We start from the raw sequence: 27207 nt of genomic DNA, 5'->3' as shown, positions 1-27207 counted from the left end.
TAATTAATTAATTATAATCGAACTAAAGGATTGGAGTGATGTGGAAAATATTTACCAACCTTACTAATATATGAATTACACGTGGGATCTGCATCTGCATGGCTTACTTAATACGTGAATTAAATTTTGTACGCATACTAATGATGAACAATTAGAATATTGCATGATATATGTTGCTTTTGTGATGTAATTGTGATTCGTGCTTTATTTAGTAAGTATAAACCGCATTGAGTGTTGCTTTGGCTAGATAAGTACACACGCATATGGGTATTAGCGAGGGAATAACATTTGCATAGTCATTTTTATGTATTAATTACGTTTTTGTGTTTCTTTGCTTAAGTTGACCATTTTGGCCTACCGAACGCCTTTGTCCCAGAGATCCTCTTGTTATTATTTATTGCTCATAAGTTACTGTGTTAATATAGCACAGTGGACTATGAACCCGCATTAATGAGCTGGATGCACACTGAAAGGCATGCGTTTAGATTGAACCTTGCTGTGTGGTTTTTTTCAATCGTTAATTATTCTAAGGGTAGTAGCGAAGCCTTATCAGTACAGACAACTCCAGCCGCTGCGTTACGTTTTAAAAAGTACATAGAGAAACATGAACAACGATTCTTACAAAGAGTTCTAGCAATGTAATGATTAAATTGCACGCCAAAAACTGCGAGCACCCATTCAGTTTCTAACATGTTCTGCACAAGGAAACGCATTAAATTCCATGAGTTGACGTTGGCAACGGCGCAGAATATTCTGAGAAAAAACGTGCTTTGCTTGCTGCGATATTCACATATTCTACCCTACAGGGCTCTGGGACATTCGTGTCGGCCAAGGTTAAAATCTCTCGCTCGAGCGACGCCGCCTCCCCTTTAAACCAGCCGGCGGTGTGAGGAAGGGGGGCGGGCAGGGGGAGGAGTGCATGGCTGGTCCGTGAGGCAGCGGTGTTAGTGGTGCGAGCGGGGTCCCGGGCACTGAAGCGGAGTGGGCAGCACAGACCCCCGGCACGGAGAGCAGCGGGCCCGCCGCATGACAGGGCGCGGATCGGACTTGGATGATGGTGTCCTTGGCAGCGGGGCTCTGGTTCCGGGCTCTGCCCCGCCGAGCCTGCGGGATCTTGGCAGCCGGGAGGACGTGCTCTGACCCCCAGGTGAGTGCATCGAGCCAGGTGACCTGGCTGGGCTGCACGTGCTGAACCTGTGCGTGCTGTTGACAACCCTGTCCTCGAACCGGACGCACAGCGCCTGGCGCCTGAAAGTTAGCTGCTGTAAACTGAAAAGATCTGGTGTCCGGGTCTAGAGATCTCGTCTTACTTTATCTCAGTAGAAAGATAACTTCTGCAGCTCCTGTCCAGTTTGTTTGCGCACCAAACGTCGAGGAGGGCTGCACGTAAGCCAAGAAGAGCCCGGAGCACTGGCGGCCCCTTTTATCTGTCTAAATTCACATTTCAGAAACTCGAGCCTTCGGAGTCTAAAGAAGTAATATTTGAGGGGTTGGAAAAACAGATTGTTTTGACCCCTCTAAAATTCTTATCCGTGATACTTTTTAAAAGTAAATTAGCCTTGGAAGACCCCAACGTTGAGGTGTAGTGCATATCAGGGAGACAGTGTAGTGTGTCTTGAGATGTCAGTCCACAATGGTGTGCGACTCGCACACAACAATTAGACTGTCTCCATTGTCTGAGATTCAGTGAATGGTCCATGATGTCAGTTTGAGTTCCATAGGAGACCTACACGGAGTTCCAGTGTGTGAGGATATCATTCTGTGTGTGATGCTGTGCACAGAGGTGTGAGACGTGTAAACTCGCTGCACGAGTCCGAAATGATGGGTTGGAACGTGCTTTGGGGTGAGACTTCAACCGTATCTAGTCGTTGAGACTTTTCCCCCAAGCTGGCAGAAATGTTTACACTGCACCAAGTGGCTTTCTAAGCGCACTAGAAGGTATTGTGTGTTTTTACGAGCAACCTCATCTTTTGAGGACCAACCACTATTTTTAACGCACTTTAGTTGGCACTGCACGCTGAAATGCCTCTGCGTGCTTAAATAATAGATGAAGGCAGATCAGAGTTCTTAATCTGAGTGCGAGGCGCCTTCCTGCAGCACGCAGACAAAATCCAAGCTCGTTCCTAAACCCACTTAGTGCACACGCACTCCAGTTTTCCCTCACACACTCTCTGGGCTCCGTGTGCAAAAAATCCTAGCGTAAACCCAACTTTGCATATTAAGTGTTTACAACAACAGTGCGGATTTTGTGACCGAGGAGTAAAAGTTGTTGCTAGTCGGCTGGGCCTAGTTATGCTTCTTCCCCATGAGGAAGGAGGCGCCGCCGGAATGTGTGCCCTGGAATGCCATCCAGGGATGCGGATGTGCGGGCCTGTGTGCGGAGAGCTCGCGCTGTTGCTTCCTGCACACTTCCTGCTTTGAAACCCAGTTATAGGCTCGTGTCATACATATGCCTTCACTTTTCTCGATTTAGTTTGTTAGATGGCCCGAGGCCCCACCACAGCCCCGGAAGTGACATTTTAGCTGGCACTTCTGTTCTCCGGCAGTGTTGTTTTCCTCAGTCCACAAACCGGTGATTCATCAGAACGTTGAAGGCGATGAGTAATTCCGTGGACTTTTTTTTTAATGAGAACTTAAGCGTCGCTTCCAAATTCAGAGTTGGAAGGCGGCTGATTTGAATGCAGATGAGAATACGAAGCTCATTACGCTCAATTCATGTGGCTTTTCAAGAGAACGTGTAGGAAAATGCACCTTTAAGGACCCCTCTGATGTTGAGGATTTTTTTTTTCTTTTTTATAACAAAAGACCAGCCTCCTACAATTTGGTTGAGAGAGCTGAAACGTAAAATGCTAGAAGTAAAGTAGAGCGAGTTCAAAGACCATTGGAGCAGCGTTCCTTGTTAGCAATCATTTTTTCATATTGTTCACTTAGGGCGAGGCAGGGCAGTGGCCAAAAGACACATGCTTAGCGTAAAAAGCAACCTTAGAGACAAGTTTGTATTAACCGAATAATAATGTGCCTGGCGATATGTGCCTTACAAAACTGACCATAACATTACACCCTACTCAAATCACCATCCACTTTGGCCTACGAGCCCCTAGCTCTTATCACCTGTTCTGTCACTTCCCTCACATTAATGTCTTTCCACCCCAAATCCAAACAGGGCTATAATAAAAGCCCAATAACCCCTCAAATGTCATAGCCTGGTCACCTATGACGATTGACTGATCCCTGTCTAGCAGTCCGGAGACTTCTCCCCAAAACTCACGGTGGATAGGCAAGACTATGCTTGCGCCCATCCAGACCTTAATTTTCGTTGTTTAGCAGGCAGTAATACATATCCTGAGTCCAAAACGCATAAATCCCAGAGCTTCTAAAATACTGTAATTTTGAGACCCAGAGTGATTTTGAGGTTACATCTCATATCTTTCCATGGTATAAAACCACCCTGAGCTGAGTTCTAATGAGGGTCCTCAGTCGCACATGCTCCTGGCAAAACGTAATGCAGATATGATGTTTATGACCTAGCCGGTGTGTTTGCAGATCTGAGTCTCTACACTGTGGGGTTTTACTGTATATCCGGTGACATCTGACACCAGCACTAAGAGCCTTGAAAAATATCATGATAGACCGAAACGTCTCAGCAGGGTAGAGATAACTATTCTGAACCAGAATTAAGATCCTAAATATTAGAAAATCATCTATGTCTCATAAGTTTAATTGAAAAACCAAAAACAAGCATTAAAAAATGACTTAAAAATAGGTTATTTTTTTTTTTTATAAAAGGCTAAATTTTCTTCTTTAAAAAGTAGTACGGGTGCATTTTTATTACATTTATTTGTTCCAGTATAGCTTTGTGGTGGAGGCAAAGCATGAAAAAGTTATATCTTGGCTTAAGAAGAATCCAATTGAAACATAAGGAGAAGCAAGCAGAATTGTGATGCTTAACTTCCTCAGTCTACTCCCTAGTTTGAATGAATCTTTGAAATACCTTACAAGTACACACCTGAGCTTGATGTAGCATAGAGGACACAGCATGATTGTTCAGGGAGTTAAAACTTGCCAGTAGTGATCTGATTAGTTTATTGCACAATTAATTAAAATCTTTGCAATTCAACTAAAAACAGTATATCTGATCTATGATCTGGAACATGAGTTGACCAGGCAGACGTGGCCTTCTATCCTTTCGAGGCAGGGCTGTTCAGGCCATTAATGCCATCAGGCATTTCCCAGATGGGCTGGAGTCTGTTTTTTTTTTAAGGCAGAGGTATACTGATGGTGTCTCTGCTTCCTTCTCGGGGCTCCCTGTTAATTACAGCAGGGATGAGAGAGGAGGAAGAAAGTGGTGCTGATTTGAACATTTTTGCCATTGCAGCTTTTGGTTCCCCGTCCAGCCCTGTTCTGAGGTCAGTAAGTGGAGTACCATTACATTGTATAATTGGTTTCTTAAAAACCATATCCTCGCATGCCTATTGGAGTCTGAAAGGGGTTATTGACCAAAAAAAAATTGTAGTCTGAGTCAGCAAACCAGATGTTCCTCTGCAAACTTAAGTTGAAGCAAGTTCGTGGAGAGAAGACAGGACTCAATTTTATACCCTAATGTACACCATTTTCTAGTATGTCACATTGGAAGTTTTTCAGTGAACTCAAGCAGGGGCCTAGCTGAGCTCATGAGAACAGGAGAGAGTGTTCTTCATCTAGTATCAGAATGTAAAGTGTTCAGCTGAACAAGCTCGTCTTGACTTTTCACACCTCGGGCATTAAAACACAGGAGCAGCTCCACGTCAGAGACGGGCACTTCCTTTAGGCAATATTAGCAAGATCAAGAAAAAATGGGCAAAACAGTATAAAGTGACCACAATATGCGCATGTCTGTTTTTGAGTTTTTGCAGTGACATCTGTTACTAGAAGCTTCAGAAATATGGTATGAAGCATTAAGTTATTGTTATAAGTGACCTTGTTGTGCATTTTTAATAATAGTATATTTGGTTCCTATATTGTGATTTTGGGACATAAAGTATATATGGTGGTTGATGATCCTATATGGGCCTTTAGGATGCGTCTGTAAAGAGTTTCTATTTTTTTTTACTGACGATCTATAAAATATGTATAACACGAGGGCTGCCTCTTTGTAAATAAGTTACTAATATTTGGGTATGAAAAATGGTGAAACATTAAAATTATTAATATTTGAATTGTAAAAAGTATTTTCTCATTAAATAACATTTGACAAGGCGAGTGGTTGTTAAATCCCCAGAATGACTCAATACTGTCATTGGCATGCACACCAGTCTTTTAGGCCAGGTTAATCCGAGGCCCATGGTCTAGTGCACATACTCCTGCCCTAGCATAGTAGAAAGCAGAGGCCAAGACTGACAGATTTACTGCTGTGTGAGATGGATGTTGAATGCTGGCACACTGCCTCCAGCAATCTCATTTTGCAGAGCTGCATGTTCCCATGGCCACCTTGTCCCAGATAAGGCGTGCAATTATGCTGTAGAAAGGCGACTGCCCGTTTATTTTCGGCGTGCATTGCAAGTTTTTGATTTGAAAGTGAAATAGATTGCAAAGTAAATGCATGAAGCAAAAGAAATGTAATTACAAATACACGTGTGTGCCGAGTATCCGTCTTTTTTACATTTTTTTCTGCCACTTGTCACTAGAGCTATTATGCAAATATATCGGCGTCTCTATGCGAAGAGAGGGTATTTTGAGGGTAACGTTCTCGGAATATGTTCCTGCTCTAATCCTGTCATGCAACCCCATTAAACCCACAGTAGTTAAGAGGGGATAATTACGTGCGCCACTCCTTTAAATCCATGTCAGTGCTTTCTGTTGCTTACAACTGTTAGTGTGGGTCAATAATTCACATTCATATTCGAAGTAACACAAGCACACTTCATTTGAGATTAGAAGCAGCAGTGGAGAAACCTCGCTCGTGAGCCCTATGACCTGTGCGAAGGCCGTCCAGTTGCCCTGCTGCACCCTGATATTCCTATGCCCATCGACACTTTCTTAAAACCTATTTTCGGGACACAAGTGCAAGGCGCCCTACACCTTCCATGCACCCCTGTTGGGTAGTAGATTGCGGCAGGTCTGTTCAGGTCACACAGTAGTGTATCTTAGCACATTTGGAGACGTTGTGGAGAACTGCTTCTCAACAAAAAACACAAATATTCGATATTGTTGCATCTGTGTGGAGCCGACAAGAGGTAAACATAAGTTGAGAGCATCCATAATTGTAGCAAGCATTTTGTGACATGTTTATTTTCTTTGTTTAACATATATTTCAGAGTTCAGCAATGATTTTAATGTAGCTTTTATATATTTATTTCTGGAGGAGCTTTGTAAAGCCTTGTTGCGCAGCGTGTATCCTTCCATGGGTAAAAGGATGTGAGGACATGCAGTTTTAGCTAAAATAGTCCCCTTTGCCCCCGTGTTCATTATTTGCTAATGAGGAATTCTCTACAGAAAATGTGTGAAGCTTAATAGTAGGATATGCCTGGTCACTTTTTGCATAGAATAGGGTAGTAGAAATGAAACGCTTGTACAACTGGTCACTCTTACACAATCTAGTTCTTTCACAGGCCTTCTTTGATCCTCAAGTTTGCCTTGCAGGATAAACAGACACAAGATTACATGTCTAACTGGCATTGGTATGTAATTAAATAAAATGTGTTATTCTTTGAGTACATTCTACCTTTCAGTTTGTAGCACCGCCAATATTTCCACGAGTTTCTTGTGTCAAATGAGTGTACGTGAACCGTTTTAATCTAGTAATGTGCACCTATATGTGGTGATAGTTAATGAGCCACTTTTCCGTCATGCGCTAAATGATCATAATAACCAGGCACTTATCTTTATGGATTAGGTGTTCCTTTCCCTAGTGATGTAATTGTAAGAGGAGTCCAGGCCTCGGCTTGTAAATCTGAGAGTGCAGTTTACCAGTACTGAAGCTAGGGGGTGCTGCAGGTGGTATGAATGCTTTGAGGCGTCCTTGAGTGGCATTTCTAGGCGTTGCCTGATTGTAGGACTGCCTGCACAGTAAGGGAGTGACTTGAGCTGCTGAGGTGAAATAACCATAGTACACAGGTTACTTGACGAAATCCTCCTGACGCAAGGAGGCGGTGCAGTGGTCAGGCCGTCATGACCATGTTCGAAGACCATCGGCAGCATTGCCTTCTAGTGTCTTGCATTGAATGAGGAAGAGTAACTATATTTGTTTGTTTTAAGTCTCACATCTGTTGCATGACGTTTTGTTGGCTTAGAGGCTGCCAGTTGCTTACTGTTGGTTGAATTGTCACTCCTTAGTCGTCGGCTTCCATATGCTTTCCTTCCTCTTCTGTTTGTCCCCTCCCTGTAACAAGGGGGCATTCATTGTGACTTTCCACTGCTCATTTTTTAGGCACTACTTTTTTCTTAAGCACTTTATGAGAGAGCACGTGATTTCCAGCCATTTTATTTGTGCACTTTTCCTCTGTTTTCTTCTTTCTCGCCCTCTCTCACTTGACGCCTTTGCTTCCTCATTGCCCACCTTCCCTTGCCATTCATGCTTCCCGTCCACTCTGTTGCCAGCTTGCTGCTCCATCCCCTTTGGGCAACTGTCCGCTGTCGGTTTGCTGCCACAGCCCCTCCTGCCTTACTTCCATTAGGCAGCTGCTTCCCCACCCCATCACACCCACTCTCTGTTGTCTGTGTGGCTCCACAGCCCCTCCTGCCCACATTCCATCGTTCATGTGCTTCCTTAGGCCCTCCCACTCACCCTTCGTTGTCCATGTGCTTCCTCAGTCCCTCCTGCCTACCGTCTGTTAGCTTTCTTCCCTAGCACCTCCATCCAACCCTCCATTGTCAGCTTGTTGTCCCAGCACCTCCCTCCTACTCTCTGTTGCCAGCTTGCTCCAACAAATCATCCCGCACACTCTCCGTTGTCAGTGTGCTCCCCCATTCCCCACCCGCCCATCCTCCACTTGCCTCTTTGCATCCTTCAACCCTTCCAACCCACCTTGTTTTGTCAGTTTGCTTCCCTAGCCTGTCCTGCTCACTCTCATTTGTCAGCTTGCTTCCCCAGCAGCTCTTGCCTTCCCTCCATGAACCGTGCGCTGACCCGGTCCCTCCCACCCACCCTACGTAGTCAGCTTACTCCTCGAGCCCTTCCAGTCTTCCCTCCATTATCAACTTGCTGCTTCAGCCCCTTCTGCTCACCCGCCATTGTGAGTTTGCTGCCCTAGCCAGTCCAGCCTGCCCTCCATCGTCTGGTTGCTGCCACAGCCCTCCCACCTGTCATATGGTGACAGAACTTCTTGCCCACCCTCCATTGCTTACTGCCGCAGTCACGTTCTCCGTTGTCACCTTTATCTCCCAGTCCCCCATCCACCCTCCATTTTCAACTTGCCCCCCAGCCCTTCCTCTTCACCCTACATTAGCTTGCTTCCCTCTCTCCCACCCTTTATTGTCAGCTTGTTTCCCTTGCCCACCCTCCACCGTCAGTGTACTACTAGAATGGTTCTGTTGAATTCACTTTGTAATTGTGAAGAAAACCTATCCCATTTTCTACGCAAACCACATGTTTACCATAAATGGTGACGCTACCCAATGAAAATGAGGGGCGGGGCTTCAAGCCCCCTTCTGAAATATACTCACCCACAATATGTCTCACAGAGGCGAGCTGCGCATGCGTGCTGCAACGCAGGGCTGCGAGACCTAAAAATACAACTTGGACGCACTCCATATGGCTTGGACATTTTTCCCCATCTCGCAAGGCCCCTGGGTCCAATCGCTATATATTGACCCCGACTTCGTTCTGTGTACCGAGTGTAACCTGGAGTGGTGAGAAATGCTGTGTGCCAGATATTTCACCTTCCACACCCATTGAATTTGTTTTGGTGGGATAACAGTTCAGATTCCTTAGGGATTGAGACTTTCCGGTAGAGTTGAGTGTCATTCAAGTAGACATTTTATGAAATATCTGATTTTTTGTGAATCAAGGTAAAAGGTTCCATAAAGATGTTGAAGAGTGTGAATGAAATAATCGAGCCTAAAGGACTCCTTGGTGTACAGGGGAGTGGCAAAGAGAAAGCTTGCTAGTTTAACATGTTGGTGTCGATTTTGAATCCGACATACTTGGGAGAGGGGCCAGGCGAGGGGGGTTTTCCACAGTGACATTTTTTTTCTAAGTGGAGGAAAAAATAGAAAGGAATAGTTTGCATTTACATAACAGGTTGCATTTCCATGTTGTTTAGCTGTGCACTATCTACAATTTCCCATTGGAGAACCAGTAGCCTTTGCAAAATTCACATGACATTACCATCACTAAGCCTGCAAAGCTGCACCTGGAGCAGCTTTCCAGGCATATGACTGCTGAGTTTTGTGACTACCCGTGAGGAATAGTATTTGTACGTGTGCAGATTTAAAATTCCCTTTGTGAATTGGGAAATGACATTAACCACGCGGGCTAAGCCGCACATGCCGTTTTCACGCAAGCTAAACACCGCTTGCCTGCTTGCTTAACCGCGCATATGCATGGTTAAGGCAGCCAGCGGTTTAGTTCTATAGACAGGAGAGGGGAAGGATCGGACTTGGGAGGAGATCGTGACTTGGTAGGTAAGGCTTTGGGAGGAGGGGCGGGGGGTTTGTTTCAGGGAGGACGGGGTAGTTTTCATTGGGTGCGATAGTTTTACAGCTCAGAGCAGAGGGTAGTTTTCATTGGGAGATAGTTTTACAGCTCTGGGTGGGGGGGGCATTTTAGGGCTCAGGGAAGGGCGGTCGGGATAGATTTTGGGCTTGGGTTTGGTTTAAGGCTCAGTGTGGGGGGCAGGCATTGGGGTAATTTTTGAGGCTTGGCGAGTTTAGGGCTCAGGAGCGGGAAGCAGGTGTCGGATTAGTTATTAGGCTTGGGCTATGTTAGGACCCAGGGAAGGGGGCAGGAGGTTTTTTTGGGGCTGGGGGTCAGATTTTAGTGTGGGGCACGGGTAGTTTTTGGGGCTGTATCGGGTTGCATAGCAAGGCTGGGGATGGTTTTTAGGGCTCAGGGTGGGTGGGGTCGGGTAGTGTTTAGGTCTGTGGCTGGGAGGGGGGGGTATTGCATTGCTTGGGGCCAGTTTTAAGGGATCCGTCATGGGGCTGGGATGTGAACTTTACTACGCATCGATCTTTAACCAAGCATGGCTTTACAACGAAATGCATTGTTAAGGCATGGGTGGTAAAGGCATTCATAAAAAATGAATGCGTGGTTTAGAAGCATTCGTAGTTGTGACAGCGTTGCTGAAGCACGCGTGATTTAGCCATACAAGCTTCTGTCATGTAACCACAAATCTGATATTCTTAATGTTTTCTTCTTTTATGCTTTGGTTGACATATTTTTGAAAGGACACTGTTTCGATTCCAGGACTTTAATTTAGCCAATCATCATTGTGAGAATTATAATGATTGCTTGTTTCATTTGGACTAATGGCCCTGATAGCAATCTTTGGGGAATGAAGGTCGAGGAGTAGATGCACTGGGGCCAATTCACAAGGTTGAATGAAAGAAGCTCGCATGGCTAGACCACACGAGCTTCAACAACGCTGTCACAACTACGGATGCTTCTAAACCACGCATTCTTTTTTTTTATTCGTGCCTTTCCCATGCATTTCCTTCTGGAATCGATTCTGTGTCCTTTCAACAATATTTCAACCCTAGCATAAAAGTTGAAGAAAACATTAAAAATATCAGATTTGCTCATATGGAACATCAGGTGTGTTGCTCCCAGAATCCTGCCTCTTCATTGGCCGTTGCCCTTGTGTTTTTTTTTTTTTTTTTTTTTTTTTCTTTTCTTTTACCGGATTATACTTTATGTGCACCGAAAGTTACATACAGATTAAAATAACATGACTGTTTCTGTAGCTTGAAACCCAGAACTGGGCGGCATGTTATTTTGCCTGGTGGTAAATGGCCTGTCTCCATTCAAGTCCTGGAGTCCCAATTTCTTGCTTAATTGGTTCAGATGTGCATGTACCTTAAGGTATTATGATATGTAATTCGGTATTGACTTTTTTTTTTGCCACTGATGTATTTCAAACCCTTTAAAAAAAAAAAAATTAAAGAACATCGTTCATAGTACTCTAACTTTAGGCGTTTTTTTGAGCCAATGACATAAATGGTGTTCTAAAAGGTGTTCAATAACTATTATCAGCTTACAGTTTTTCAATAACTGTAACCGAGTATTTAGCTCAGGGGAGGGAGAGAACGGGAAAAGGCCCCACGTTCTTGCACATTTGATGCCAGAGAATGAAATAGTTCAGTTCTGTATGATTTGGTTAGCTAGCAAGGCCTTGGGGTGGGTGCAGATATCTCGGAAACGGTCAGGGCAAAATGATAACAGAATTATGGGAAGCGAGACATCATAATGAAATTATCAATCAAAATAAATAACAACAGAGAGCAGCTAAATTACTTTACAAAGTGTAACCGTTGTGAAGAGTCCAGATATTCTGCAAAGTCCACAGTTTTTCGAGGTTAAGGGCGCATTTCACATTGATTTCTTTTGGTGCAAACTAGGATATTTATTTGGCACCACAAATATGTGTGTAGAGGCAGGATGCTAGATTCCGGGTGCTTAGTGTGAACAGTGCCCTGGAGGAGCACTGCGTATGCTTCTTTCAACACAGATAAAGTGGATAGTAGGGACTGAGCCTCCAGGGGAGTTTGCAGATGCTTCCTGCCCCCTCATGTTGGGGGAGAGAAGGCTTGGTGCCTTCCCAGCAGGGTAATGATCCCAAGTAGAGGAGGTCAGACCAGCTAGGCAAGGGGGTTGGCAGACATCTGACTCTGGCATCTACTAACCCCTTTGCTCGACCAGTTATCATAACCCATCCAAAAAAGGACCACCTCAGATAATTTTTTCCATCTAAAATTGTTTCCAAACTTTGTATTTTATAAACCACAGCTTCCCCAAATATTTAGAGCCCTTCCTAGGGATGCACTCCTTTTGCCAGTATATGGCCACATTCGATCACATAATTGTTGGGTTTTGTTTAACAGAGGAGAAGCCTTGAACAAATTGATGTCTCCAAGGACAGTCAATTGATATTTTAGATAAAATATAGAATGGTATTAGATAAAAATTGAGCAAATGCACTGTCCCTGTCAAAGGAAGCCGAAATAAAACATCTGACCTTGTAGGTAAAAGCAATGGTCTAGAGAATGGGAAACTGTGCCATAATTATCCTTTTCCACATAAGTCCCTTTCAAAACTAATGGTGTGAATTTACTGGGCTGTATTTTTGACCGTTATGGTTAAATGTCTTGTAATCGGCAATACTTTTGACACTGCTACCTGGCTCTTTACCCCACATAATATTTTCCGTAACAATATTTGGATTTTTTTTTATATTTATTTTTTGTATATACAATGTGAAACTACATGTAGAATGTCAGATGCTCTGACACCCTGAGGGACTTTTCTTTTTTTTTTTAAATGTAAAACTTTAAAAAAATTAAACATATAAACCTGATGTGGAAGGATGCCTGGCGTCGTCGTATTATTAAACATGGTCTTGGAGCACAATAGGTGTTTGATTACTTTTTATTTCATTCCTGAGACTCCTTCTTTAATATTCAACACAGTGCATGTGTTGCTTCTGGGTGACCCCAAGGAACTGATGGATGCTTTCCCTCATTTGCATGGGAGTGTGACCCTTCGCAAATTAGGATATGATTTTGCCCCTTCATCAACACTATATACAGACAAAATCACTGAGTCCATGAGGCTGATGGCAGGTATACTGGTTGTGATATAGTTAAGAAGTTGCACACAGTCAGTGCACCCCAAGGATAATGGGGATCCCAGGTTGCCCCTAGCATTCTCCTGTCGACAGGTGTAGTCAGACACTGCAACTGACTGCGGAGGAAACCCCTCTTCCCCCCCCCCCCCTCCCTTCTCAATGTGCTGCCTCTACATTAAAAGACCGACTAGTCCACCTTTTAATGTTCCATTGTCCCAGTACAGAAGTGCGGTCATGTCTACACTGGAGACAGTACATTTTGTATGTAATATGGTGTACTGCCCATCCCCATTTATAGATCATGTGTGACATTTTATAAAGGCATCTTGCTAATGCAGACATGTCTGTAGTAGCCACAGCTTACTAGTTTGAAAGACCTGTGGTTGGTTGAGGTATGTGGCCAACTCTGCACGCCAAACCCATCCCAAGGTATCTTCAAGCTCCCCCTGGTGTCGGGAAAGCGTCCAGGATATTTGTTGTGACTTGAAGCTCAAACAGAATGTTAGTCTATTAGGTTGTTTCTCTTTGTTGCTTGATGTGGTGTTCCTTTGAGGGCAGTTGTATTTTAGCTAGTCTCTAGGCAACATCACAGAGGTCCTCTAACCATTAAACTTGAAAAGAAAAGGAGGCTCCCGACTATTTATTAATTCAATATTTGTACATGTATTGCTTCAGTGATGAGCCGCCTCCGTTCCTGGTGTTTAAAATAACTTGTTAGACTCTGGTTTCCTATAATTCAGATGTGCTAGATGACCGAAGTGGTAGAACAGCCAAGAAAGTCCCTTCCCTTATGATGTCTTGATGGCGATCCGCAGTGAGGTATCTTCTGCCTGTCGCGACTCAAGTTCCACATCAGCTTCTCTCTTTCCTCTGCTGCACTGACCAAAAAAGAATTATTCAGTGTTGCACCAGGGATGATTGCCAGTTGTGGCAATCAGTCCATAAACAGGAGCCTGCCTCAGGTCAATAGGGTACCCAGTATGTAAGCTGAACTCACATCGCCAGGTTAGGAACTTCTTCCAGTGCTGGAAAAAATTGTTACATTTGTTAGGCCACCTGGTCGAATGGGGTTAGTTGGTCTGAAATATTGACACAGTGCAACCTTTCAGAAGACATCTGGGACATGGACCCTATCTAGACACCAATCCCATGTTTATGTTAAATGTAACCTTGGCCATCAGGAAACATAGAAACCATGTATTTTTCTAATTGAGCACACATTAGGGATTCTGTCTATATCCAGGAGGCATATAAATGGCCCAAAGAGATGCGAGTCTCCCCTCAGCGACACTAAGCAGGCAACAGAAGTCTTATGAGTTTGTAGAAGTTAAAAATGTTGATGTAAAATTAACCTCATAATGATATAGAAATGTTCCTTAACGTTGAAAATGCGTGTCAATAATTTGGTTAGAGAAAATGTGCTTTTATTAAACGTGCAAAAATAGAATAATGCTGCTTATTTCTGCAGAAATCTCCCATTTCTGTCGTTCTTTCACTGCTAGGCCACAATATTTCTCTTTATTCTTTACTTTCCCTTCAATTAAATAAACACCTTTTTGTAAATGCTGACTTAGCATTATAATTGAACTGCAGACCTTGACATCTTTGTGAAATGTGCAATTTGCTGCAAAATGTATTTCCTTCTTCACACCATATGTTTTCATTAAGTTTTAGGTATTGATGAAAGAAAATGCTTGCTATAGATTTGAATTTCTTGATCTAACCAGGAAATGCCAGATATTAATGCTTCATTTCATAGAGCAGTCCATTCTTGCCTAATGGGACATTGAACAGCTAACAGAGTAAGCTCAAAGGTTCTCATGAGAAACTTCCAAGATGCATCTTATTATAATACGCAGTAGCCACATTCAAATAACATGTCGACATGGACGTTTACCGTGGGAATCGAGAGAGAAGAGGACGGAAGATCCTTTCTCATTAGCTCGAAATGACTTGAGCACGTTTTTTACAACATATGTTTTGTGCTTTCTGTATAGTACAGATTCCTAGTTGGAGAGTTATCGCATTGCATTCTATGCACACCTACCCTGCCATGCCCCTTAGAACTTGACTGTGCTATTTATGCTTGAGATTGCTGTAAGCTACTGCGGGGAGTGATTTTATGTTTTCCTGATGCCTTTTAGGAGACTTACTCCATGCCCATGATAGCTACTGCTGTGATTATTTCCTTCTACCTGTTTCAACGGCTCTTTACGAGGAGTTAGACCTTTCACAGTTGTTAGACTGTTTCTCGAATTTTCTCTTGTTCTTTTCCAAAAGGAACTCATTATGGGTTTCATGCAAGGATAGGTCAGGTCCTATAGATTAAGTTGAGGACTAATTCCTTTATGGAACTCGCTGTTATTTTGTAAGCTGTCTCTAACCAAATTTTTCCCGATATTTCTGTAAACAGACGTATTTGACTAACTTGAACGAAAAGAACAAAAATACATCTCTTAATAACAAAATAAAACTTTCAAAAGTTCATAAAACCTCTTATCATTGACTGAACCTTAAATGCTGTAAGTTGATGATTATGTTAGAAATGTTTTTGAGTTGTGCTCCATTCTAACACTGTGGCAAAGATTCATCGACCTGAGGAAGATATTAGTGTGGAAATTGGAAGTTTGCTTAGTAAATTTCAAGGTGGAGTTGTTTATAAAACTTGTATAAGATTTCCTCACTTGCAAGCCTAGGGGCGAGGCTATGGTCGTCTGATGAGCTGTCTAGTTTTTCCATTAACAGCTTTCCTTGTAAACCCCCAGCGAGCATATATCTGTGTATCGGGGAATTTAGTTATGTCATTAAGGTGGTGCGTGGCAAAAGGTTGTAATGCTGGTATTGATGTTAGAATTTTAAATTTGTTACACTACGTATTTGTTGCAGGGAGAAAAAAAATAATGGACTTCTTTACTGTGCTGCCTTGTTTGTAACGTAAATGAAGCTTTATATCTGCCTTTCTCTCATTCAGGATACAATTCCTTTGTGCGTCAAAATTCTTTCATGTACATCTTGTCCTGTGTGTCCTTGGTGGGACATGATGCCAAAGCCTTTTCTTGGCTGCTTTGCCTCTTTACTGTTTGTTTTTGAGTGACACATCTTATTTGACTGTTCCCGTCTGTCAGCTGAGAGCTGCTCTGTCGCATCAGAAACGCAGAGAGCATGAAAACTCATTTGCAAATGACGAACAGATTAGAGCTCAGTATTTATGACTTTACTGTTATTTAGTCCTATTAATCATGAATGTTTTGCAGCTCCTGCCAGCGGCTGCCAGTCTGTAGCAGGTAGATAAATACAGCACCGCAGGCTTGCATTTAAGATTCCAAAAAATCCTCTGAATCCATAATGTAATTCTTTTCTTGACATGTTGTTTTTGTTAGATTGCATGTTAGATGGCTTTGGCTTAAGTGTAAAACTGCTGAATGACTTGACAATAGAATATGCTTTTTTTATGGGTAACACGTTGTAATGGCAAACACATAATTAACTATGACACGTATTCTGTGAATGTTGAACTTCACATGTTTATTATCCTTGTTTATGTTTCTTAGGTTTGTCTTCAAAGGGTAAGAGTAAGGATTTATTTGCTTTGATTATGTGCATATCACAAGATTATATGGAGGTTCATTATTAGATTTTTCCATCAAACCAGTGACTGTTCTTAAACCTACCAGCAGATAATATTTGATGGAGATGTGACCTCAATGGCCTATTTATTGATTTTGTATTTTATTCACTTATTTCACATTTCTGAATCCTCAGCAACTAAAAACAATTTTCGCCACTTTAGCCTAAAACAAAATAACAACCTCTGAATGGACACAGAGTGGCAGCCAAGTGGTTGTAGGGTCCCTTGTTTGTTTTGTAATTAGAAAATCTTTAAGATCATATTGCTGTCCTTGAAGAAGAACCCATCATCATGAATGTAATTGCTACTTTTTCACATGATCCTCTTTATAATGAGTAGAACAAGGAAGGAAAATACTGCACATCAGGGTTAGCTTCTGTTGCTTATTTAAAATTACAAGTGTCGGTTTCATTGGTTTAAAAAAAAGTGCCTTGAAGGCTCGAGAGACATCTCCCAAGGAACGCATCATGCCACTGCAAAGTTAGTACTTCCCCTTTACAAAAAAAACAAAAAACTCTGGTCACGGAGCTACTTGACGCTATACCGGGGCAGGAATGTTCTGAAACGGGTGTCCCCGCCCACTAGATATCAAGGCCATACGTTATAATTAACGTTGGGGTAGGTTTGAGCTGCTAAGCATTGTGATCCAAAATAAGTAATTCAGAATCAGGCTGCATATTTGGTTTGAGGAGGTTCTCGGTATACTGTTGCCTGCCCACCCGCCCGCTCTTGTACTCTCCTTTATTAGTTTGCAGTTTGGGAGTGTTTCTAATTCAAGGTATTTTGTCTGTTGCAAAAGTCTCTGTAGGGATGCACTCCAACATTATCAAGAAGCAAATAAAAAAGTTATCTACCCTCAAGATCCCTCCCTTCATCGCCAGCTAATCCGATATGTCTCAAAATGTATAGAAGTTAGATAGCAGATCAAAGCTTCTCCATTGGTTCTTCCGGAATTTGGAACTCCCATCTGTCACATTTACATATTATACCTTGCATCACTCTGTTAACACGCCGGAATAAAATGCGGCTTTTTACAAAGGCATTTGAAATGTCCTTAGTTTATTTATGTATCAGGATAAAGCTCCAAGAGATTCTTGGGTGTTCAAGCGCTCTATAAAACACTATTAATTTAGCGGAAGGAGTGCTTTAATCAGTTGACGCAATCATCTCTGATTAGTGACTTAATTAACCTTTTGTTGTAAAGGACGCTTGTTGCCCATGCAACATGTGATTGGAACACCACTTTTGAAACATGTTCCCGTGGAGCACAGGTGGATCTTCATTTGATGAAGGATAGATTTTTATCAATGGAGTAACCAGGCGAGCCATCAAATTAATGACCTTGTTTGTGTCCATGTGTATAGTCTACATTTTCATAATCATATGGGGTAGGTTCAAGCAGAGGAGGGCAAGATGGCCGAAAAATGAGATTGCTATGACCTCCCTCCTGCCTCTTAAGCATTTAACGTGCTTGAACGGATTAAAAATGAGTTTGATGGTGGCTCTCATGCTTCAAACTAACTTCCTTTTTCCCTGATTAGCATGACTGGGTCACTGGCCTTCTCTGTATTCAGTGATCACATGAGGACCACAAGTTCTTCTGAGTCCAAGATGATGGGGGTGGTAAAGTAAGCACATTTTCAACTCAAAGTATTACAAAATGTGACTATAAATGTCTCCTCTTTGCTACAGATTGGGGCGATAATTCGGTCTCCCCTTCAGTAAGTCTTCTCATCTGTTTCAGATGATCCAGAACCAAGCATCTGTCATTGTTTTTGAGCTTAACTTTTTCTAAACCTGCTAAGAACACCATACTGGTTGCCACTGAAGAACCACAATTAATTTTAAAAGAAACTCTGTCCTGCTCAGTATGTTCCATAATGAGAGTTATTTATATAAGCCCTGCACAAATCCGTCTTGTGGTCCAGTGCTCACTATCTCAGACTGATTTAAGTTGCATACTTGTTGTATTCTGTTGATCAATATATATTTGCAGGTTTTACCTGCATCCCCGTGATGATAGGACTTTGCCAATCTCAGTTACTTATGTTGGATTTCTCAGACTGTAGAACTGAGGACCAAACAAGAATAAGAAGCTCTGGAAATAATACTCTTTCAGCAGTTCTTTGCTGACTGGCCCCTAAATCCACATGTTGTGTTAGATCTCCCTGGGAGGCAATCATGTAAGGCAGAAGGTATGTATTTTGGCTGGCACACAGGTATAGGTGTCCATGATTTCCAGTGCCTGGGTTAGGAAAGGCTTCCAGTGTCCATGACATAAATTCCTTTCAGTGCAGGGGGCTCAAATACCTTTCTGTGTCTGGGGCTCAAATACCTTTCTGTGTCTGGGGCTCAAATACCTTTCAGTGCCTGGGGCTCAAATACCTTTCAATGTCTGGGGCTCAAATACCTTTCAATGTCTGGGGCTCAAATACCTTTCAGTGTCTGGGGCTCAAATACCTTTCAGTGTCTGGGGCTCAAATACCTTTCTGTGTCTGGGGCTCAAATACCTTTCTGTGTCTGGGGCTCAAATACCTTTCTGTGTCTGGGGCTCAAATACCTTTCAGTGCAGGGGGCTCAAATACCTTTCAGTGCAGGGGGCTCAAATACCTTTCTGTGTCTGGGGCTCAAATACCTTTCAGTGCAGGGGGCTCAAATACCTTTCAGTGCATGGGGCTCAAATACCTTTCAGTGTCTGGGGCTCAAATACCTTTCAGTGTCTGGGGCTCAAATACCTTTCAGTGTCTGGGGCTCAAATACCTTTCTGTGTCTGGGGCTCAAATACCTTTCTGTGTCTGGGGCTCAAATACCTTTCAGTGTCTGGGGCTCAAATACCTTTCAGTGTCTGGGGCTCAAATACCTTTCTGTGTCTGGGGCTCAAATACCTTTCTGTGTCTGGGGCTCAAATACCTTTCAGTGTCTGGGGCTCAAATACCTTTCAGTGTCTGGGGCTCAAATACCTTTCAGTGTCTGGGGCTCAAATACCTTCCATTGTCTGGAACCCACACACATTCTAGTTTCTAGGACATAATTTCCTTCCAGTGTCTTGGACTCAAATACTTTCCATTTGTCTTCGTCTTCAAAGGCTGGGTCACAAATACCTTACAGTTTTCTGGGTTACTGGTGCCTTCCAGTTGTATGGGTCACATATGCCATTGAGTGGAACACAAATGTCTTTAAGTTATATGGGTTATCGATACCTTCCAAGTAGCCTGGGCTATGAATGCCTTCCAATTGTCTGGGTTTTGATTTCTTCGTTTTGTCTGGGTCAAAAATGCTTTACTGTTGGCTGGATCACAAATGCCTTCCTGTTGTCTGGGTATTGATTGTCTTGCAGTTGTCCTGGTTATGATTGGCTTCCAGTTGTCTGGGTCTCTAATGCCTTCCTGTTGTCTTGAATAAAAATGCCTTCCAAGTTTCTGGGTCATGAATGCTTATGAGTGTGTCAGTCAGAAATTCCTTTCATTTCTCTTGACACACATACCTTCCAGTTGTCTGTGTCGCGAATGCCTTCCATTTGTCTGGTCACGGATGCCTTTCATTGTACACCTAGGTGACTGGAACATGAAGACCTTCCTGGTGTTTTCAGATGATAGCGATGTCCAACACCTAGGGCATTGATGTCTTTTCGCCTCTAGGTTGTTGATGGCTTTGGCTTCCTAGAGCATCCATATGGTTTAAAGTTTTGCCGTCTTAATGTAGTCTGTGTTGAGTCCATTACGGATCTTGGAAGGTAATTCCTTCTAATGTCTGGAATATAGAAGGGGAGACAGAAAAACAATGATGAAGAAGCTGAGAGAGGAAGATGACCTGGGGGTGGCTGTCCCTGTTGTTTCTGTGTGGGTAGGAGCCATCCCCAAATTACATTAATTGCTGATGAAACAGCGATTTGCAATTATCTAAGGGCAGGGTCACTGGAATTATGTGGTAGGGGCGCACAAAATTGTGCAGCAGGGTTGACCAAATTATGCGGCAAGAAAAGCCAAATTATGTGGCATAATGTGGCACCTTTTTTAATAGTATATCTTCATTCATTTGTAATTTTACACATGGTAATACTGTTTGATCAAATGATTTCACCTCAATAGTACCGGTTTCAGAACCAAATTTCAGAAATAAACTGAAAGTTGACCAGTTAACCTTTGTGAAAACCCTTAATCACACCAGAACAAATGTTGCCACATTTTTTGTAATTTTTAATTAATTTAAGCTAGAAACAATTAGTTTTTGTTAAAATCTGCAGATTTTGTAGCAAATGATTGATTATGTGGCAAATGCAGCAAAATCCTAAGTATGAGAAAAAGCAGTGACCGCAGAACCACATAATTCTAGTGGGCCTGCCTAAAGGTAGTCCCATCGACAGGTGCACCAAGTAAACCCGTTCTAACTTCACATTTGATTGATGTTCATGATCATTATTGCAAAAGCAAAAAAGATAATGTTTGTGAACATTCATTTAAAAAATGAACTCCAGAAGCGCTATTTACCTGAAGGTACTTGACTTATTTCACATTGGGAATCCTGTAGGCATGACCCTCACTAAATCCACCGTCCAGACCCTATGCAAAGGTTTCAAGACAGACAACCAACCCCTTTGAGACTTAAGAGTGAGGGGAAAATTTAGGGTCTCCCGGATCCTAGGTTAAGGGGCGTTCCTATGAAGCATTATGACCAAAAAAAAGAATAATGTATATGACCAGGAAAATGAGCATTGGTAAAGCCAATAGGTCTTTCTTACTCTTTGGGCACTTATTAAAATATTTTTTAAAGCCTGCATTAGTAAAAACAACAAAACATTGGTTTTGTGTATACATTGCAAGTATGAGATAATAAATAATGCCTGATAATTCAGAGGAACATTTGAGATGTAAATTAATTGTTCAGACATGCCACTGAAGCACCGAAAGAAAGTGGAAAGATGCTCCAAATAGTCAATAAGGTGAGGGATTAATATTTCTCTGGGTGGAGCCATGTGCCACTCTGTCTGTATTTGAATGCATTAGTCACAGTAAATGTTGCAGACAACCGCGCTCTTGGGACAGGCCTAAAAACGGATGGGAAAAGACAGATGTCTGTTCGCTTAATAATACTTGGACATGTAGGGTACTGGAGCCCAGTCAATCAGGAACATTCGTACATGTGGGAACATGGATTCCTTCTTGTATCTCTGGGGTGTTGATGGTTCTCTGCTACCTCTGTACCATTGGACATCTGGTGTCTGAGGAGTCCGTGTTTTCAGACATCTGGATCGTCACTACTTTTTGATGTCCAAGATGTTGATGTCTTCTGCTGTCTGGGATATTGATACCTTCCGGCTCATGTGATCTCTGTGCTTTTCGCTGTCTGGAGTTTTTATGTGTTAGGGCGTCCATGTTCGTGGCTCCTATGACTTCCAACTTCTGTAAAATTTGTTTTCTGGCACTTTATGGACAGTGAGTTAATGGTTCATTTATCCCTTGCACTTGCTGTGCAACTTTTCCCGCTTCATTACTCTTAGGTTTGGTGTAGGTGAAAGGGGGCTTCCTAAACACATCAGGTTCTCAGCTTTAGTGGTGATCTACAAAGGAGGAGTGATTCTGTGGGAGGTCTTTCTTCTCGTTGTGGAAGTTGATGGTGCAAGATTCCTCAGGCGGGAACTCCCAATGCAGAAATAGAGACTAAAACAAGCTAAGTGGGTATCATGTAGTGGGGTCATCCTATGAGAACTGCATAAACATGTGAATTGTGTATGCACAGCACTGTGCCTCGTTCGAGTTCACACTCTACCACAGCACGATGAAAACCATTCAGAGCGTTCTAGGAGGTCAAGAAGTTATAAAGTGAGTCTAGTCCAAGTGTAATACAAGGCTGTCACGATAGCACACGCCTTTATCCGCTCCGGCCTGTATAACCCCCTTCTCCCCCACGTGTACTGCCCTTTTGCAGGCTTTCAGCAGGGTCTGCGCACCTGCTCCTGGTCGGAAGGTGGGACTGTGCTCCATGCTGCAGGCCCAGCAAAGAACCCGTTGACCACCAATTCCCAGGGGCAGTCCGTGCTTTGTGAGGGAAGGTCACAGCTAAGAATAAACTGCCTTTTTGGATGGGAACCCCCGACAGCTGAGGAGACCGCTGCCTGACAAACACCCCTGATATATGAGGCCTGCAGAGAAGCCAGCAACTGACAGAGCGAGTTTGTTCACTGCGCGGTTCAGGTCATCGGAAGGCGCCATCGCCAAACCGCGTCAGCTGAAAAGCAGCTTCGCCTCGTACCAAGTAATGAGCTGTACTGCGAACAGCGGCTCGTAAATCATGCGTAGAATTCATTTTCTAAAAATTGGAAACGCAACCGGCACTATTTAGCCGAGTGTGTGAGTTAGTTGATTCCTTCCAAAAGCTGCCCATGTCCTGCTCTGGCACGCGCACTCACTGGTGCTGGCGTTTGGCTCTTGAATGTAGGTTTGAAACCAGAAATTATTTATTCGACCTAGGGAAAACATGAAAAATAAGTGTACATAATTATATACATATTTGTCACTGAAAAAATCAAAGGTTAGAGTGACGTCATAGTCGTTAACAATTAAAACCAATATGTAACTATCATTGGCAAAGCCAGTAGGACTCACCTGGCAGAGCTAATGGCTTTGGCATTGATTTGCAGCCATGCTGTACAGTGAGGATGGGATGGGGAACACACGGACAATGGAGAGTGGGCGGGAAGGGCTAGGAGGGAGTACAGGGATAGTAGAGAGTGTGCGGAATGGACTAGGTCAGCACAACAGAAGGTGGATGGGAGGGCCTGGGGCACGCATACGGACATCCAAGTGTGGGTAGGAGGGACTGGGGCAAGCACACTGACTATGGAGGATGGACGTGGGAAGTACACAGACAAAGGAGGGTAGGCAGAATGGGCTGTGGCAAGTACACAGACCATGATGTTCACGCAGTGGGGGTGGGGGAAACACTCGGTCAACAGAGGGTGGGGGAGAAGGTAGCATGGAGGGGGGAGAAGTACACAAAGGAGACAACTGGAAAACACATGCACTGTCGTAGGGTGCTTAAACAAAAAGAAAATGTAGTGCCGTGAAAAATTGAGCAGTGGAAGGACTCAGAAATGCGTCAGTGCTCCAGGGGAGGTACATACAAAAGAAGAGGAAGGAAAGTCTATGGAAACTGGAATTAGAAGCAAGCAAATGAGAGGAAACGCAAGTAATGGCAAGTAATCGGCAGGCTCCAAACCTACTGTATGCTAACAAAATGTCTTTCAACAGGCAACACTTGCACTGTTTGAGGCGAGACTTGAAGACCACTGAAATAAACAAATTATGGTTTACTGAGAACTCTTACACCCCGCCATGCATTGCTTATGACCTCACATATTACATCACTTTTGCCATATTACATGATAAATTTGATAACCTCATAGTCCTATACAGCATAGAGTTACTGTGTGTACAACAAGTGAGTGTATAGAATGGAAATAGTGTAATCCTTGGAGGCAGGTGTGGTTGAGAAGGTTCAAAGTTATATGGTGCGCTGTATACACACTAAAAAAGTTTGGGTGCAAGTACTGCTCAGGGTTAAGTAAAAAGTTGACCACACATAAAGTGGGTTTCAGAGGTATGTTTAAAAGTATGTTGTGGGTAAAAGCCAAAGTCTGTTGCAAACAATCTATGGTTTAAATCTAAATTTCTGTTGACAAGAGATTATCCACAGGCGGATGTGTATGGGTATGTGCCCATGTTAAAAAGGTGTAATAAATTCTGTGCCGAGGGGACGTTTTTATGGCATGAGTGGTTATTTCCAGAACCTTGATGAAGATTATGAGGCATTGCAGATTGTTGCATAATGTAGGGGTGACACATTTAGAGATGGTTTAACTTGCACTGTGTTTGTAGGCATGGTTGTAAGGTTATATACCATTGTGCTTATCTCAGGAAAGTGTGTAGAGAATTTGAGCAAACTATAAACGGTTGTCCATAGCACCTGGCAGAAGTTCTCATCCCTGTCATCGGGTCATGTGAAGTCTTTAAGAGGGGGATCACTTTAAAGTGAATAGAGTACAAACTCTTTTTTTTTTTTTTTTTTTAAGGGTATGCAATGTCTAAAATGGACGTGGCCACATTAAAGTCTACGGAGGCATTTTCTTTGTTATATGCGTAACTACCAGTAAAAAGAGGGTAATATCTCCCGAATACGGGTGACTTGACAGATATGCTATGTGTTCAGCATGTAGTCAAACCTTATGTTCATTATTACCTGACTAGTGATGCTCACAGTTGTATTGTGTTGAATTACTTCAAGTCCACAGACCCTGTGTGATGCTGTCAAAGTGACTGGATGATGTCATCGGTGATGTCCTCAATGATGTCCTGAGTAATGTAATAATGCTTTTTCATCTTTTTCATTGTGTCATCTCTATGCATGGCCAATGTGGTAGCTCAGTGAGCTGAGTGCTCACTCAGGGGTGTATAACTATCCATCATGTTGCATACTTGAACCCCCCCCCCCCCCCCCCCCCGGGCCTACTTAGATTTCCATCTTGCTTTGAAAAATAAAAGCAACCTGCAGGTATCTTGGGTTTGGTGCATATTATTATTTTTTTTAATGTTCCACAACGCCCCTCTTTCACAACCCTTAGTCTCTCATCCAGGGGGGTAGCTCTGTTTTCTCCCTCTGCTGCTCCAGTCCTAACGAATTATTTTCCACTTCTACTCGGTATAGGGTAGTTCAGATTTAAGGAAACCATTCTCCACAAGAAAATGAGTTATGTGGCATATAAAATCCCTAAATATGTTTCATCTCGCCTACTGAACCTCGCTGAGGAAGAAATCTAGCAATAATGACAGTAATGACCCCTCTGGGGCCTCTTGTGGTCTTTAACTACGGCGCTGCACCAACTCCTGTGGGAGTGCTTAGAGTTGTAAAGGATGTCACCAAAGATTTCGTCAAGGTTGTTGGTTTAGTCTCTCATCCATAGTCTGTATGTACAATACTAATATTTAGTTATTAACTGTATTTATATTAGTCTCGCATCCATAGTCTGCATGTGCAATACTAATATTTAGTTATTTATTAACTGTATTTATATAGCACAGAACTAGCCTGTTCATTTACAACAGAAACATGCAGCAAGAGTGGGGCAGGCAGTAATAGCAGGGGTATGGATGTGTGCATCAGATGAAGCAGTAGTTATGTAAATAGATTAAGTAGGTAACAACAGATCAAGTGAGCACCTGAAATGCCACTAACGAATCTGAGAGGTTGAAATAACTTTGTTTAGAAATATTTCACATTACAAAAACACATTTTTTAATTACTGAAATTCATAACTTTTGTCAATACAACGTTCATTTTGAAAATATTAGCCTGCTCTTGTGTAAGTTATTTTTTTTTTTAATTAGTCAAACTTGGGCTGAATGTTTACATTGGGTTCAGATTTAGTCTAGGGATCAATGCTACAGCTAGCTAGAGGATAGCATCAGGGTAAGACTCGGGGCTAGGGTGAGGCTTAAGGTTAACACTTGTCTTAGGTGCAGGTTTCCAGGTGGATATTAGACCTAGATTAAGCTTCCTTCTTTTCCTGCGGCTGCCCCTAGGTATCTGGATTTTCCACTTTAGTTGAACTGCAGTATACAGAACCAAAGGCTCTGGTCTCTACAAATCCTGTATGTGTTTGTCGTATGCGGATCAGCTGGACCATGCTCAGTCCATAAGAGGTAGCTACCCTATCTCTGGAAGCTTAGTACCATGTCACCAAGCTTCCTGTGCAGCATCTGCCCTTCAGAATATTTCACTATATTTTTTTGCTGTTTCTGTAGTGATACGCTACCACCTCAGGTGAATCGGAGTGCCCCGAAACCTTAATATGGGAGTGGGAGATGGAACCAAAGAAAGCTGAGGAGACTGGCAGACCGAACAGCAGCAATGACTAAAAGATCTGGAAGAGAGAGAAAAGGCATGGAACAAATGAAGAAAATATTTTCTGTGTTGCGTAGCACCAAAAGCTTATAATAATTTGACCAAGCAAATTTCCATAAGCAGTATGACGATTTAGGAAATTTAGACTCGCTGCAGACAGTGAATCATGCATCGAGTACATAAACAGAACAGTGGACTGACTGTGTGTCAGTGTGCGTCGCAGCCCCAATAAGTGTGCAGTTCTCTGTCGACTATCACGCCCAGTGACTACTTTTCTCGGTTTTACCCCAGCAGGATATCTGCTGTTGCTGCTGCTCATAAAAGAATAGTCTTCAGTCCAACAGCTTCAATCCCTGAAAAGTAATTTTTTGAAGGTATGCGAGATCTCAACGATGAACTTATTGTACCACACTGGTATTCTATTTTCAGTTAGTCCAATTAAAGGTGTCAAAACTTGAGGGTTCTATTTTGCTGAATCTCCTGATTCTTTGACAAGGTTTCATTATTGATCTTAACAAATCCCTGTTCAGGCGAGATGACGTAAAAGACAACAGACCACCTACCATAAAGTGTAAAAGGCCTCTTCATTAGGACAGGTCCGTAAGCTGACAACACAGTACATATAGAGGAAGGTAAGTAGTCCACTAGACTACATTAATACCGATCCAGACCCCAACAGTAATAACACCCATAATCCACCATGTCCCCCTACAAGCTGACATCCGCATTCAACCCACACATCTTTCCTTATTGTTCGCCATACTTTAAAACTGGCCCTTGCCCTTGGTCAGCTTTCCAGCACCTAATGCCAGCCAATACTTGCTTCTTCCACACTACCCCCTCCCTCCTTCAGTCTCTCTGAGCTATATATATGTTGTTGCAGTGATGCCCAGGCCCTCTTCAACCAGTACATCATTACAT

General features: G+C 42.8%; 1 protein-coding gene across 1 annotated transcript in view; it reads left to right on the top strand.

Moving 5' to 3' along the window:
- Nucleotides 1-740: 740 nt before the first annotated feature.
- The window catches only part of MCUB (mitochondrial calcium uniporter dominant negative subunit beta), a 419698-nt gene continuing 393231 nt past the window's right edge, over nucleotides 741-27207 (top strand). The window contains exon 1 of the mRNA XM_085641372.1: nucleotides 741-1147. Within this exon, the coding sequence (XP_085497498.1) occupies nucleotides 1052-1147 (96 nt within the window). The 5' untranslated portion in view covers nucleotides 741-1051. The remainder of the gene's footprint in view (nucleotides 1148-27207) is intronic.

The sequence above is a fragment of the Triturus cristatus genome, chromosome 2_2, assembly GCF_964204655.1.
Source record: "Triturus cristatus chromosome 2_2, aTriCri1.1, whole genome shotgun sequence".
NCBI classification, from domain to species: domain Eukaryota; kingdom Metazoa; phylum Chordata; class Amphibia; order Caudata; family Salamandridae; genus Triturus; species Triturus cristatus.
This window is presented reverse-complemented; position numbering and strand designations above follow the sequence as displayed.